This window comes from Oryctolagus cuniculus, chromosome 1 (assembly GCF_051225735.1).
Source record: "Oryctolagus cuniculus isolate XC-2025 breed Fujian yellow rabbit chromosome 1, ASM5122573v1, whole genome shotgun sequence".
In the NCBI taxonomy this organism is placed as follows: domain Eukaryota; kingdom Metazoa; phylum Chordata; class Mammalia; order Lagomorpha; family Leporidae; genus Oryctolagus; species Oryctolagus cuniculus.
Window position 1 is genome coordinate 123123800 of NC_142867.1, and position 15508 is coordinate 123139307.

General features: G+C 48.3%; 1 protein-coding gene and 2 long non-coding RNA genes across 9 annotated transcripts; 1 reads left to right on the forward strand and 2 right to left on the reverse strand.

Annotated features, from left to right (window-relative positions):
• Positions 1-3566: 3566 nt before the first annotated feature.
• Positions 3567-9119, reverse strand: LOC149128604 (uncharacterized). Of its 7 annotated transcripts, none has more exons than XR_016221894.1 (5): positions 8840-9119; positions 4663-4939; positions 4448-4551; positions 3825-4042; positions 3567-3716 (listed from the first exon to the last, which is right to left on the reverse strand). It is a non-coding gene; the product is annotated as an uncharacterized LOC149128604 (long non-coding RNA). The 7 variants fall into 7 exon arrangements; XR_016221901.1 differs by having other exon boundaries at positions 3825-3971; positions 8840-9118; XR_016221900.1 differs by having other exon boundaries at positions 3825-4617; positions 4820-4939.
• Positions 9120-9504: 385 nt separating this feature from the next.
• On the reverse strand, positions 9505-10266 carry LOC149128605 (uncharacterized). The gene is made up of 2 exons (XM_089306349.1): positions 10154-10266; positions 9505-9727 (listed from the first exon to the last, which is right to left on the reverse strand). The coding sequence occupies exons 1-2, from the start codon at positions 10264-10266 to the stop codon at positions 9505-9507; spliced, it is 336 nt and encodes a 111-aa protein (XP_089162475.1).
• A 675-nt stretch (positions 10267-10941) lies between these two features.
• Positions 10942-15296, forward strand: LOC149128606 (uncharacterized). Its single transcript, XR_016221908.1, has 2 exons — positions 10942-12423; positions 14701-15296. It is a non-coding gene; the product is annotated as an uncharacterized LOC149128606 (long non-coding RNA).
• The last annotated feature ends 212 nt before the right edge of the window (positions 15297-15508 follow it).

Genomic DNA, 15508 nt, shown 5'->3' on the forward strand with positions numbered 1-15508 from the left:
TGGTTTTCCCATTTAGCATTTCACTATTGCTACACCATTCTGCCCAAGTCAGATCGCTTTCCACTTCCCATGGACCTGCCTGGACTGAGCGCTCAGGCTGCTCCTTTGGGGGAACTGTGAAATTCTCTGCAGAACAATATATGCAATGACGGGAAGAGTGCAAGTTGCCTTCAGCCCTACCACACGCGGGAAGAATTGTGACTTTCCTTGCCACAAAAACACTTGGAAAAACTTTATTTTTCAATAATTATTTCTGAAAGCTGTACAATCTACTTCTGAGCAAAAGTGTGTCCATTTGGATGGTGGGAACTGACACAGAAAAACAAAAGTCACTGCTTTTCAGTTCTATCATGTCCCAGTACCAAATGCACGACCTCTGTGTGAAAGACCCTTTCATTAGAATACAGCGTGTTAGTAGCTCACATTCTCATAATGAAATTTGTCCTGGAGAAGTTCACTGTTTGAAGTATTTTTAGAAATTAAAAGGAGTGCAACATGGCAGACACTGCTAACTGCTCAAATCTGCTTGTCTTCTTCCTCAGGAAGAGAACACCAGTATTTTGGGAGAGTAAGCATGTGCCCAGCCAGAAGATTATTTTTCAGCCTCTCTTACAGTTAGCCCAGCGTCTAGCCATGAGAGGGAAGGACGTGTTGCATGAGACATCAGAAGACGGCTGCTTACAGAGACTTGATCCAATTGTTGGTACCTCTTTTATCCTTCTTCCTTCCTGAGAGTGATGGCTGGGGTTTAGCAGCTGTCTTGGACTACAGAGCTGTTTGTGGGTGGGAGTCATGTAGACTGGTAGGAGAATGACACCGGAAGCCCGAGTCCTTGATGACCATTGAATCATCATTTCAGCCCTGGATTGCCTACTTACCTTGTTTAAGCCATTGTGTTTTGGGCTGTTTGTTTTATACAGCCAGACCTGACCCTGATATAAGGATATAAAGAGGGGGGGCAGCTTTGTGGTGCCGTGAGCTGAGCTGCCTCCTACAATGCTGGAATCCCATATTGGACAGCCAGCTTGAGTCCCGGCTACACGGCTTCTGATCCAGCTCTCTGAGAACGTGCCTGGGAAGGCAGCAGAGCACAGGCCAAGTACTTGGGTTCCTGCCATGCATGTAAGAGACCCTGATGGAGTGCTGGGCTCCTGGTTTTGGCATGGACCAGCCATTGCAGTCACCTGAGAAATGAACCAGTGGGTGGAAGATATCTACCACTCTGCCTTTCAAATAAATAAAGTCAATCTTTAAAAATGAGCATATGGAGATATATGTGCATAACATGCAATGGAGAAATAGTGGATATTTAAATTATGGTCAGTTACGCAACGCTCTACTTTCTCTGCCACAAGAAATCAGCCTGACCTACTGGCCTTTGAGGAGGGGAGGGAGTTGGAGCTGGAGTTCAGTCACATGGCCAGTGATTCAATCATGCCTACAAAACAAAACCCCAATAAAACCTCTGGACACCAAAGTTCAGTGCAGCTTCCTTGTTGGTGATGTGCCAGGAGGGTGATACATCCTGACTCCATGAGAACAGGGTGTTTGACTCTCTCCCAGACTTCACCTAAGTTGTGTCTCTTTATTTGGCTGGTCTTGATTTATGTCCTTTCTAATAAGCCTGCAATCACACACCCAGTGCTTTCCCGAGCTCTAGGAGTCATTCTGATGAATTAGTAATGTTAAAGGGGACAGCTTGCTGCCAGCGGGTCAGAAGTACGGTTGATCTGGGGAATTCCAAACTTGCTGTTGGCATCCAAAGGGAAGGCAATTTTCTGGGGCCATGGTGCCGTGACGCCGCGGGGCTGGTACTAACTGGGGTAGTCATTACCTGATTGTATTGCAATACTGTACTTGAGTGGTGGCTTCCACCAAAACAGAATTACCTTTAGGCCTTGAGGTGTTGGAGGTTCCAGTTGGAAAAACAATAATGTTTGCCTCTGATAAACAAAATGTGGCTGCTTCTAAAATGCCTAGGCTTTCAGGCTTTGTTTCCTATTTAGTTAGCAACTTAGAAGTGCTCTTTTACTGGGCCAGTGGAGAAAAAAATCTAACAGTCATGAGAAGATCAGCTGATGAAAACCACTGATTCAGAGAGAAACAGGGTTGAGAAATTGGGCAGGGCGCGTGAATTTAGTTCACTGTGCCTTGGCCATTTTGCATAGAAAGTTCTGGATAATACTTTGGGATGATCATGTTGCAGCGCTCTGCAGATGATGTCATTCCCCCCCTTAAATGGTTGCTGGTGGTCATGAAGCCACAGTCTAGAAGTCATGCACTCATAATCCTTGCACAGATGCTACAGAGAGCAGCTCAGAAAATTCTTTGATCCGGTCTCTATGTGATTCCTTCTGGGAGTGCGTAAGCTGATTTGATAAAGGAAAACTGTTATAATTGCATTCATTTTTTAAGGATGAGAACCAGAGAAAAACTTTCAGCCTGTATCCTCAGAGGCACAAGTGATTATGAGAATAAAACCACCTGCTGTCCCACCTATTTGGAGGGTTTCAGTTGTTCTTTGTATCATCAGCTGAGACTCAAATTACAGAAGCCCAGAGGGTAGCTGGATACACACCTACCTGGTAGCGGTACCACATAAAAGACTTTTCCTTTATGGCCACAGCTGTTAAATGGAAAACAGCTGAGGTCAAGGGGAGCTCAGGACAAGCAGATTTACACATCAGTCAGGACTCTTACAACTTCACTCACAGGTGACTCCATGGTTAAGTTACCATATCCCACTTCAGAGTGCCTGGGTTTGGTATCTGACTGCACCCTCTGGCTCCATGGTTAAGTTACCATATCCCACTTCAGAGTGCCTGGGTTTGATATCTGACTGCACCCCCTGACTCCAGCTTCCTGCTAATACAGACCCAATTTTCGGAGGCAGCAGTGACAGCTTAAGTATCTGGGTTCCTGCCACCCCACCCACTTTGGAAACCTGAGTTGAGTTTCTGAGTTCTGGCTTTGGCCTTGGCCCAGCCTGGGCCATTGTGGGCATTTGGGGAATGAACTAGTGTCGCTCCCCCTCTTCACGGAGAAACGACACTAGACCCTGTGCTGTTCTTTTGTCTGCTCGGCCCTTCCCGGGTTTGCTGCTGGTTCTTCCCGGGTTGGCTGCCGATCCCTCCACCTCCGTGGAGGGGCGGGCCCCCCTGCCACTTTCCCCACTTCCATGGGGGAGCGGCACACCGCCGGCCAGCTCTCTCGAGGGCTGCTCAGATGTTATCCGGATGTTCCTGGTGCATGTTGTCTCTCTCCTCCTTTATAGTCCTCTTCCACCAATCCCAACTCTGCTACCCACACGCTGAGCACGCTGCTCTCCTCCAATCAGGAGCAGCTCCTGCAGTTTATTGGTTGAACTGGAGGCAGCTGTGTAGAAGCTGTTTCCTCCTCTCCCAGCGCCATATTGTGGGAGAGCAGATGCATAGAATAAGTCTTAATTCCAGTAACTTAGTCTAGTCCGAGTTGCTCCCCACAAACTAGTGGATGGGAACACATTCTCTCTGTCTTAAAGAAAGAATTTTTAAAAAAGAACTTCATTCAGAATATTGTCTCAAATCTGGAATGCCATTTGTATTAGTCCATGCTGTGTTACAATAATGAAATAGCTGAGGTGGGGTTTGGCCCATGGGTCTGGAGGTCAAAGGTTAAAGGGCTGCAGCTAGTGGTGCTCCTGCTGGCAGAATCCCAAGGTGGTGCAGCACATCACACTGTGACAGAACAGAGGATTTTGAGATATTCAAACAGGCACCAGAAGCTGGGTGGAGGACCAGCAGAAGCAGTTTATTAACATCGATGGCTCCAGTGAAATCACCTACCAAGACTGGGAGGCCAATCCAGGTTCCTTATAACATTTACAGGTTCATCAGCATCTTGCATTAACAGTTACAGTATTGGTGGGCTTAGTTGCAGCCTGAGTGATGCAGGACCACCAATGAGGAACTTGAGACCACGCTTCTGGGGAACTTGAGCAGGGTAGGGGTGGGGCGAGTTGTAGAGAACTGAGATTAGGACACCTGCCCAGAAATGTCTACACCTATGGGGAACAGAGATTATGATGACTGCCCAGACATGCCAAACCTATGAGGAACTGGAATGGGGGTTACAGCAAATAGAGGTTAGGACATCTGTCCCTCTCTTTTCTCTGGTCACAGCCTAACTTTCTCTTCCACACAGCAAGTGAGAGTGTGTGCATACCACATGCATGTTTTGTGGTCTCTCTCTCTCTTCTTAAAAAGCCACCAGGATTCAACCATGGGAGCCTCACCCTTAAGACTTGATCTAATCCACATCCCCTCCTACAGGCCCCACCTCTGAGCACCTTAGAGTAAATTTCCAGGCTCTTAATATCGCCACACTGGAACCCTTGGGGAATTCATTCAAACCATGTTGAAACCACGATACCATTTCTCTTAGGATAAAATGCAAAGGAAATGCCTACTTTACTGCTCTCCTCAAGCTGAGTTGCCTTGAGTTCTGTCAATCATTTTCCTTTTCTCCTCTCTCAGCAGTTCCATTCACACCTCTTAGGCTGCTGCAAAAAGCCTGAGGAACATTCAAGTGACTTGGGGATGACAGGTCAGTAAAGGTGTGGGCAGGTTCTAGGGAAACCTACAAGGACAAGAGCAGCCCCAGAATTAGGAAGAGAGCAGTTACCCGAAGCTGGGGAGGAGTAAGCTGTGCGGCGCCGGCATCTCCACGAATGCCTTGAGAAAGCAAGACAGCTAACCCTGCAGCCTTGGAAGAAGGCAGCTGGGCTACAAATACTCCATCTCCCTCTAGTCCTTCCCTTTGACCTTCCTAAGTGACACACCCACTCAGCTAGTGGAAGCCAGAGGACACAGGTAGCTGGATCCAGAGGAAAGTTGTAAGTTTTATCCACAAAAGTCTGCTCTTCCGGCAGGAAGCCAGGTGGAGAAGGGAGAAGAGAGATCTGGAAAAACAAGTAGCACACCTGCTGTTACATTTTCGCTCATGCTGGGCTTATCATCTAGATAACTGCCATACGATCCTCTGGCCTGGTCTAGGATTCAGCTTATGACCAATGTTTAAACACAGAAATGCAGCTGTCACTGCGGCTCACTAGGCTAATCCTCCGCCTGAGGCACTGGCACCCCGTGTTCTAGCCCCGGTCGGGGCACCAGATTCTGTCCCGGTTGCTCCTCTTCCAGTCTAGCTCTCTGCTGGGGCCCGGGAGTGCAGTGGAGGATGGCCCAAGTGCTTGTGCCCTGCACCCCGTGGGAGACCAGGAGGAAGCACCTGGCTCCTGGCTTTGGATCGGTGCAGTGCACCAGCCATAGGGGCCATTTGGAGGGTGAACCAACGGAAAAGGAAGACCTTTCTCTCTGTCTCTCTCACTAACTCTGCCTGTCTAAATAAATAAAAATAAACAGAGAAATGCCTCTCTCTCAGTTGTATTTTGATCTGTATCACCCACACAGATGCTTATACCTCCTTTATTGCCAATTCATGTTTCACGTGCACATAAGGATCCTACTACACACAAAAGGGCCTCTGAAATTTCATAGGGAAATTTTCCATGATTTAGTTCCATTGTCCATGAACGTTTTGAAGCCCCCTTGTATTATAAGCCCTGAGGACCACAAGAATATGTCCTTTCTCTTCCCCTGCACTGACCACAGTGTTAATGACTGTGAAGTTTCTTCACAGTATCACAAATTTTCTCCTAAGGATTTGTATCAGTAACCACAACTCCACTTCAAACTATCACATTCTATCTGAACAACTTCTCCCTAATCCAAACTAATAGTTTTTTTTTTTTTTTTGACAGGCAGAGTGGACAGTGAGAGAGAGACAGAGAGAAAGGTCTTCCTTTGCCGTTGGTTCACCCTCCAATAGCTGCTGCGGCCGGCATGCTGCATCCAATATGAGCACTGGTTGGAGTCCTAGCTGCTCCACTTTGGATCCGGCTCCCTGCTGATGCACCTGAGAAAGCAGTAGAAGGTGGCCTCCAAGCTTAGGCCTCTGCCACCCACTTGGGGACCTGGATGGAGTTCCAGGCCTGGCTTCAGCTTGGTCTAGTCCCGGCTATTGTACCCACTTGGGGAGTAAACCACTTGATGGAAGATCTCTCTCTCTCTCTCTCCCCCTATCTCTGTGTAACTCTTTATATTTATTTATTTTTATTTTTATTTATTTATTTGAAAGGCTGAGTTATACAGAGAGAGGAGAGGCAGAGAGAGAAAGAGAGGTCTTCCATCTGATAGTTTACTCCCCAATTGGCCGCAACGGCCGGAACTGCACCAATCCGAAGCCAGGAGCCAGGAGCTTCTTTTGGGTCTTCCACACAGGTGCAGGGGCTCAAGGACTTGGGCCATCTTCTACTGCTTTCCCAGGCCACAACAGAGAGCTGGATTGAAAGAGGATCAGCCGGGTCTCGAACCGGTACCCATATGGGATGCCAGTGCTTCACGCCAGGGCGTTAACCCGCTAAGCCACAGCGCTGGCCCCAAATAAATAAATATTTTTTAAAAATTACATGTATAGGCTGTAGTGGTGTAGGTTAAGCCTATGATGTGGTGCCAGTATCCTATATGAGTGCCAGTTCGTGTCCCACCTGCTCCTCTTCAGAACCCACTCTCTGCTTATGGCCTAGGAAAGCAGTGGAAGATGGCAAAAGTGCTTGGGCCCCTGCACCTGTATGGGGGACCAGGAAGAACCTCTTGGCTCCTGGCTTCAGATGGGCCCATCTCCGTCCCCTGTGGCCATTTGGGGAGTGAAAGAAGACCTTTCTCTCTGTCTTGCCCTCCCTCTGTCTGTAACTCTACCTCTCAAATAAATAAACAAATCTTTAAAAAAATTATATGTATTCTGACTTACTGAGATCTGTGTATATGTAAGGCACACTGTCGTTGATAGACACATACATATATAAAACTGTATCCTTATCTCTGTGTGCTCCTCTCCAAACATACCGCTCTGTGTCTCCCACTGAGACTAACACTATCCTGAATGAAATGTTTACCACTCTCATGTATTTATTTGTAGTTTTAGCCTACTTGTATTCAGTTTGCATTTTTTTAGGATTTTATTTATTTGAAAGTCATAGTTATATCTATCTATCTATCTATCTATCTATCTATCTATCTATCTATCTATATATAGAGAGAGAGAGAGAGAAAGATTTTCCATCTACTGGTCCACTCCCCAAATGGCTGCTTTGGCCTGACCCAGCCCTGCCCCAGCTGCTGTGGAGCCAGGAGCTTCTTCCAGGTCTCCCACGTGGGTGCAGGGGCCCAGAGACAGGCCATCCTCCATTGCTTTCCCAGGCACGTTAGCAGGGAGCTGGACTGAAAGTGGAGCAGCCGGGACTTGAACCTGCGCCCATATGGGCACAGCCTATGGGTTAGTAGCCTAACCCACTGTGCCACTGCACCAGCCTGAGTTTGCCTGTTTTTGAAGTTTAAATAAATGATAATATACCACCTGTACTTTTCTGCCACTTTTTTCTTCTTTGTATTTGAGTTTTTTTCCTGGTGATACACATGACTGTGGTTTATGCATTTTTAAACTGCTGCGTAGCATTGCAGTCTATAAATATACTGTACATTGACTCATCTATCCTGTTGATGGATATTTGGGTTTTTCCAGTTTTTTACTGTTACAGACAAGGCTGCTATAACATTTGTGCCAATGCAGAAGATTACATAGCCAACGTAAGGATTTTCTGGAAGTAGAATTTCTGGTTTTCTAGTGTGCATGAGTTTCACTGAATTTCAAATTGTCTTCTACATGACCATGTGAATATACACTTTTTAGGAAAAGTTTCTGAGAACTACACTTGTCCTACATTCTGGCCAGCCTTTTGTTTTGCCAGAATTCTTAATTTATATCAGTCTGGCAAATAATGTTATCTTCTGGTTTTAATTTGTACTTATCTAGTTATGAACGAGGTCTTATTATTTTAATACATTTATTACCAATTCAGATTTCCTTTTCTGAGAAATCCCTGTTCAATTTTTTTGTGTCCATTTTTCCACTAGCATTTTACTCTTTTTCTAATTAGTCTTTTAGGAAATTTAAAATATTCTGAATAGCATTCCTCTGCTCATTATGTGAGTATTAAATATCTTCTTCCAGTTGGTGGCTTATCTTGCCTTTTTTTTTTTTTTTTTTTTGACAGGCAGAGTAGACAGTGAGAGAGAGAGACAGAGAGAAAGGTCTTCCTTCCGTTGGTTCACCCCCCAAATGGCCGTTACGACTGGAGCTATGCTGATCCAAAGCCAGGAGCCAGGTATTTCTTCCTGGTCTCCGATGTGGGTGCAGGGACCCAAGCACTTGGGCATCCTCCACTGCACTCCCTGGCCACAGCAGAGAGCTGGCCTGGAAGAGGGGCAACCGGGACAGAATCCAGCGCCCCGACCGGGACTAGAACCCGGTGTGCCGGCGCCACAAGGTGGAGGATTACCCTAGTGAGCCACGGCACCGGCTTTTTAATTACATCTCTTGATACTCTTATTTCTTTATAGTTTTAACAACAAGCTTACAGGAACAGCTCAGAAGACAGGCAAAATTAAAAACATATACTTGCCTGTAGGACAACTCAGAAAAGTATAGAGAATGAATGGAATCTACTGTATGATAAAAATGCTACAAACACCAGTTAGTTTCTATCAATAAGAAATTTGCTTCTTGTAAAAAAATACAAGTGCTGGCATTGTCTAGAAAAATTTAACAGGTTTATTTATAATTGTTTTAAAGTGGAACTGCTGAGACTTGTTCAATGAAATATTTAAACTTGCATTAATACTATATGTCTTGGCATTTATATTAAAAATCCACACATAAATGAAAATGGAAAAACTGCCAGTACCTGATTGTCGCTCCCCCTCTTCGTGGAGGAACGACACAGGACCCTGCGTTGTTCTTTTGTCTGCTCGGCCCTTCCCGGGTTTGCTGCTGGTTCTTCCCGGGTTGGCTACCGTCCTTCCACCTCCGTGGAAGGGCGGTTCCCCCTGCCACTTTCCCCACTTCCGCGGGGGAGCGGCACACCGCCGGCCGGCTCTCTCGGGGGCTGCACAGGTGTTCCTTCAGATAGATGTTCCTGGTACATGTTGTCTCTCTCCTCCTTTATAGTCCTCTTCCACCAATCCCAACTCTGCTACCCACACGCTGAGCATGCTACTCTCCTCCAATCAGGAGCAGGTCCTACAGTTTATTGGTTGAACTGGAGGCAGCTGTGTAGAAGCTGTTTCCTCCTCTCCCAGCGCCATATTGTGGGAGAGCAGATGCATAGAATAAGTCTTAATTCCAGTAACTTAGTCTAGTCCGAGTTGCTCCCAGTTGCTCCCCACACCTGATTTCTGTCTCCTGTCTTTCCACTTGCAATAATTTAATTAGGTATCTTTTGACCTCATGGAAAAAATTATCTAATAATCAGAACTACTGATAACAGGAAGAAGAGAAACAATTTTTTTGAGAATGAAATGTTTTCCAGCATAATGGATTCTTAAGCACATTCTCCACATATGCGGTGTGCTAGCTGGATGTTTTTGACATAATTGTTACATGTTTGGCATGGGTAGCACCCAGGTTGGTGTCTTCAAAAAGGCCAATCAGATAGGCCTCACTTGCCTCCTGCAAAGCACCAGTGGCTGTGCTTTGGAAGCGCAGATCTGTTTTGAAGTCCCGAGCAATTTCTCGGAGCAGACGCTGGAGAGGTAGTTTTTGAATCAGAAGTTCGGTGGACTTCAGGCAACATCTAATTTCACAGAGTGCCACAGTACCACACCTGCAATAACGAGCTTTCTTACCCCTCCAGTAGAGGGCGCACTCTTGCCAGTGGCTTCTGTAGCAGCTGCTTCCTGGGTGCTACACCATCGCTGATGTGCAGGCAGTGTGCTGTGTACCAGCCATGGTATGAAGACCTCCCTACTTAGCCTGCCTTATGCTAAAGCCAGGCATGAGGCACTCACTTTTTAGTGGTACCCTTTAGTTGGACTATAGTCACACTGATCAATACTTAGCCATGGGTGGACTTTAAAATAAAAACTTACCAATGTTTTTGAGAGGCAGAGAGGAAAACAAATCAGGGATGGGGCGGGGGAAGAAACCCTCCCCTCCTGGACCTGGCCTCATCCTCCCCTTTCTCCTCCCACTTCTCTGACTTCTCCAATTTTCTTTGTACCCCTCCTTGGGATGCAGGGTTCCCTGGGGGCTCTGCCCTGGGTCCCCTTCTCTTTTGGACATTTTCCCAATGCTCTTGAGACTCGCTTGGCCTCCGGGGTCACCTATGTCCATGGGAACTACACACTAGTCCCTGCAGCAGCTCAGGCCGGTCTGTTGTGTGGACACTGCCTTCTGGCTCTTTGTCCACATGAGTACCCCACAGACCCGCAGGCCGGGGATGTTTCACACTGAAATTTTCATCTTTCCTCAGTAGGCTTCGCTCACTCAATTCCCCATCTCCTCTGAGTGCCACTACGAGTCCCAGAGCCCTGGCGAGCAGCCCCCTGTCTGCCTCACTGCCCTGCCCAGTTGTTGACCTTTACGCCTGTCTGCCATCCACTCCCTCTTTCCTCCTCGCTTCTCATTTCCAATATCTTTGCTCCCAGAGGGAACCTTGGCACCCCTGTCCTACCCCATGCTCTGAGGTCCACGTGCCTTTTCTTGGCATAGCCTCTATTGGGGCCATATCCCCCCTCTCCTCCCTGCTCTTCACCAGGACACACCTGGACCCCTCTCTGGGTTGGTCCAAGAGCACTGGGACCCACTAACGAGGAACTTTTGTTCCATGCTTGTCAATCTCCCGCCTGTCACTGACTACTCCCCACTTCTCCCTTCTCTGGGACTGGCCAGACTCAGTTTGTGCTATTGGCCCCACCCCTACTGGTCCTGGCTAGACACCTGACCATAGCACCACCCAATGGGATTCTCTCCCTCAGTTCTGACCACAAAGAGGGAGAGCTCTGGGAGGCCTGGAGTCAGAGGCCCTGAGAGCCGTGTGGATCTCTTTTCTGCGGGCTTCTGTCTCTGCCTTTCCTTCCATTCGCTGCCCTCCCGAGGGGCACCTTTCCCCTTGAGCTCCTCGGGGTGGCTCCTGTGGCAGCTGAAAGAGGTCTCAGGTGGTGGCTCAACCCACACAGCCCCTCCAGCTGGAGCTACTGGGGTCCCATCATCACCCCGCAAAGGGGCAGGTGCAGAGGGGCGTGGCCAAGCCCTGAGCCTCCCTGGGCTCGGTGTTCCCGAGGCGCAGCGGGAGGAGGGCCTGGCGTGTCCGTGTCCGGGCTGGGCAGGAGGAATCCGCCTCAGCACCTCAGAGGAGGATGTGGAAACTGACCCTGGAGGGGCCGACAGGGGTGGCCTTGGAGCCAGGGCCGGGCTCAGGCGCCGCCCTCCTCACCTCACTGCCGAGACAGCTTCCTCAGGCCCTGGAGTCTGCGTGCGGCCCGGCCCGCGGTGGCGTCCGGACTGAGTCAGCTGGACCCAGACACCGCCTCCAGGGGCCACACACAGCGGGCGTGAAGGCTGCCCGTGCTCAGGGAAGGAGGGTGGGCCGATGGGCCGCAGTGGAGCCCCGGGAGCCCCATTTCTCACCCCTAAGCTCTTTTGTTTTTTGAAGATTTATTGTTTCTTTGAAAGTCAGAGTTTGAGAGAGACAGATCTTCCATCTGCTGCCTCATTCCCCAAATGGCCACCAATGGCCAGAGCTGGGTGGGTCTGAAGCTAGGAGCCGGGAGCTTCTTTCGGGTCTCCCACACAGGTGCAGGGGCCCACGCACTTGGGCCATTTTCCACTGCCTTCCCAGGCACAGCAGGGAGCCGGATCCGAAGTGGAGAAGCCAGGACTTGAACAGGCACCGATATGGGATGCTGACACTGCAGGTGGTGACTTTACCCATTATACCACACCGCTGACCCCACCCCTAAGCTCTGTAGTGCCTGGCTGCCGTGACTGTGGCTGGGCACCATGAGCACCTGTTGGGGAGCTGTGACCCGAAGAGAATTCTCTCCTTCCACCGGCCTCTGGGCATCACCTGACGCTCATTCGAGGAAGGTAGCCAGTCTCACAGGCCAACCAGCTGAGCCTCGGTTTCCTGATGGGTAACGGGAAGGGCCGCCTTCCCCAGGGCCGGCCGTTCCACGCCACACTTCCCACCCCCGGCCTGGAGTAGACGTCTTTGCGTGTAACCCGAAGAATCCGCGTGTATGATGTAGGTGAAACACTGTTAGAGACACCCTGCCATGTTCTCCATTGTAAACCCCTGCGCACAGGTGCAGTCACTCACAGGAGCAGCGTGGAGGGGCGGGGCTTCCCGCAGGGGCCGCTTAAGGAGGAGCTTGTGCCGGCTGCTTCTGCTCCGGCTTCCGGGGCCTGCACACCGCCGGGTCCCCGCGCCTTGGCTGCTGTCTGGGCTCTGACTCCGGCTTTGGCTCGTGCTCACCCTGGGAGCAGCAGGTAAGGCCCGAGGGAGGCGGTGAGAAAGGCCAGGCAGGAAGTCCCCAGCCCTTCCGTTAGGCTCCCCACAGCATCTTGTGAGCCGGAGCGTAAGAGGTTTCTTGCGTTTCTCAGCAGTCCGTAATCCGTGCGAAGTCTGGAGTTTAAAGCAGCCCTCTGGTGTTCCTTGACTGGCGTGTGTCAGGTTTTAGCAACAGACTTAAATCCCTTTAATGTACTGAGAATTCATAGAAGTTACTGTACTTTTTTTTAAACTAAGATTTATGTTATTTGAGAGAGAATTTTCATCTGCTGTTTCACTCCCCAAATGGCCACAATGACCAGGGCTGCGCTAGGCCAAAGCCAGAAGCCAGGAACTCCATGTGGGTATCTGGGGAGTGAGGCAGGGACCACCGGGGCGGTTTTCCGTTGCATTACCAGGCACTCTAGCAGGGAGCTGGCTCCCAGGCCTTGAACCAGTGCTTCTCTATGGGATGCCAGCATCCCAACGCCGGCCCCATACTTGACTCCTTCTTGTAACACTTGTGTGCTGACATTCAGCCCCGGGATGCTTGGTCTGTTGCTGCTTTCATCATACACATAGTCTTCAAATACACCGCGCATTTTCTTATCTCTCTGCCTTTCTGGAGGATGTCTGTTACTTACAATTCTGTCTCCACCTCTCCCACTAAAGTACTTTTCAAGGAAAGCTGATATTCATCCTACAGAGCCCTCAGGTAGCCCCACCTGTGGGAGATGTTCTGCGCTTCTGCACTTCACCTTCTCTTCTCACTGCTTTGAGAACTCATTTTTACTTGCAATTTGGTTTTCATCATACTCCTTAGTAAATACCTCTTGTACTTCCATCATCTTCACTAGGAGTAGGTGCAGGTCGGTCACCTGAGATTATCCATGAATCTTTTCGTGGTAAAGACTCCTTTCATCATGGGTCTCTAGCTCATTGGACGCTTCCTGATTGGTAACTGGTGTTCAGAAAATGTTTGATTGTAAAGAAATTTCAGGTCAGGAAATTGAGAAGGGGTTGAGGTGTTCTTAGAGTAGTAATTTTGGGACTTGCTAGAACATTTGTAAATGCACTATTGCAGCCTTCTCAAGTGATATATATATATATATATATATATTTTGAGTTAGGACGTCACTGAAATTTACTGATACATTTTCACAGTGGTTTTCCTAATTTTTACTCCTAGTTGTAGTGTACAGGAGTTCCAGTTCCATAATCCCACTAACAGTATCTTAACACTTTAAAATGTCTATGAGTTTTGCTTGCTTTGACATTGGATTTGATATTTGGATTATGTTTAAGTATAATGGATTATATAAATTTCTGTTAATTTGATCATTCCTTTCATTTTACTTTCTTTGTATACATTATGTTGCTTTTATATTGTATACCACTGTCAACATTTCATTGTTTTATTTTTTCAAATATTATTTTAAATTGATTTTAAAGATATAGTAAGGGGGGGGGAGGGAGAGAGAGTGAAGAAGAGAAGAGGAAGCTCTTCCACCCACTAGTTTACTCCCCGGATTCCAAAAGTCAGAAGTGTAGTAGCCTGGATTCCACCTGGCAGTGCAATATGGGACGTGGGTCACCTAAGCAGCAGCTTAACCTGTGCCACAACCGGTGCCCCTTCCCTTCTAGTATCATATATGCATAGGAGTGTTATAAATCTCTAGTTCTGTTTTAGCAGCATGGCACACGTGTTGAAATGTGGAGTATTTCTTATTGGCTATTTGTATTCTTTTATGTATTCTTTAATTTGGGAATGATTTCAAAGTGTGGTTTTTAAATTCCAGTGGATATGCTTTGAGGGGATGATTTTCATCACCTTTTGATTGTGGAGATCTGTTTTATGCAGATACAGGTTCCTCTGAAGGGAATGTGCTCCGTCTTTGGTAGTGTATATAAGTACCCATTAGAACAGGCTCACTCAGGTTTGGTGGCTTGGTCTAACCCTACAAATGTCTTTGTCTGTTTAGCCTAAAAATATCCAAGAAATTTTCATTAAGATTCTCCTCTATAATTGAGAATGAATTAGTTATTCTTGTTTTTTTGTACACTTCACAGCTATGTTTTAGGTTTCTACAGGTTCAGTATTGTGTATACGTACATGAATGTCTACATGTATAGTCTCATTAGCTATTCATATTTATTTTTAATTGATATACCACTTTTCAGCTTATACAGGTTCTGTACTTAAATATGTACATAAATGTGGATATACATAGTATCACTAGATATTAAGCTTCATATTTCTTTTTTTTTTTTGACAGGCAGAGTGGACAGTGAGAGAGACAGAGAAAGGTCTTCCTTTTGCCGTTGGTTCACCCTCCAATGGCTGCTGCGGCCGGCGCACCGCGCTGATCTGATGGCAGGAGCCAGGTGCTTCTCCTGGTCTCCCATGCGGGTGCAGGGCCCAAGGACTTGGGCCATTGTGGGGAGCAACTGAGACTAGACTAAATTACTGGAACTAAGAGTAATTCTATGCATCTGATCTCCCACAATATGGTGCTGGGGAGGAGTAAACAACTTCCATGCAGCTGCCTCGCAAGTTTGACTGAAACTGCAGGAGCTGATCCTACTCCTGATGGGAGGAGAGCAGCGTACTCGGCGTGTGGGTAGCAGAGTTGGGATTGGTGGAAGAGGACTACAAAGGAGGAGAGAGACAACATGCACCAGGAACATCTGAGGGAACATCTGAGGAACCATCTGAGGAACCCCTGAGAGCCGGCCGGCGGTGTGCCGCTCCTCCGCGAAAGCGGGGAAAGCGGCAGGGGGTGCCGCCCCTCCGCGGAGGCAGGGGCCCGGCAGCTAACCCAGGACGGCATCGTTCCTCCGCGAATGAGGGAACGGCAGCTAACCCAGGGAGGGCTGGGCAAAAAAGAACAGCGCAGGGTCCAGTGTTGTTCCTCTGCGAATGGGGGAGCGACAGGCCATCCTCCACTGCACTCCCTGGCCACAGCAGAGAGCTGGCCTGGAAGAGGGGCAACTGGGACAGAATCCGGCGCCCCGACCGGGACTAGAACCTGGTGTGCCGGCGCCGCTAGGTAGAGGATTAGCCTAATGAGCTGCGGTGCCGGC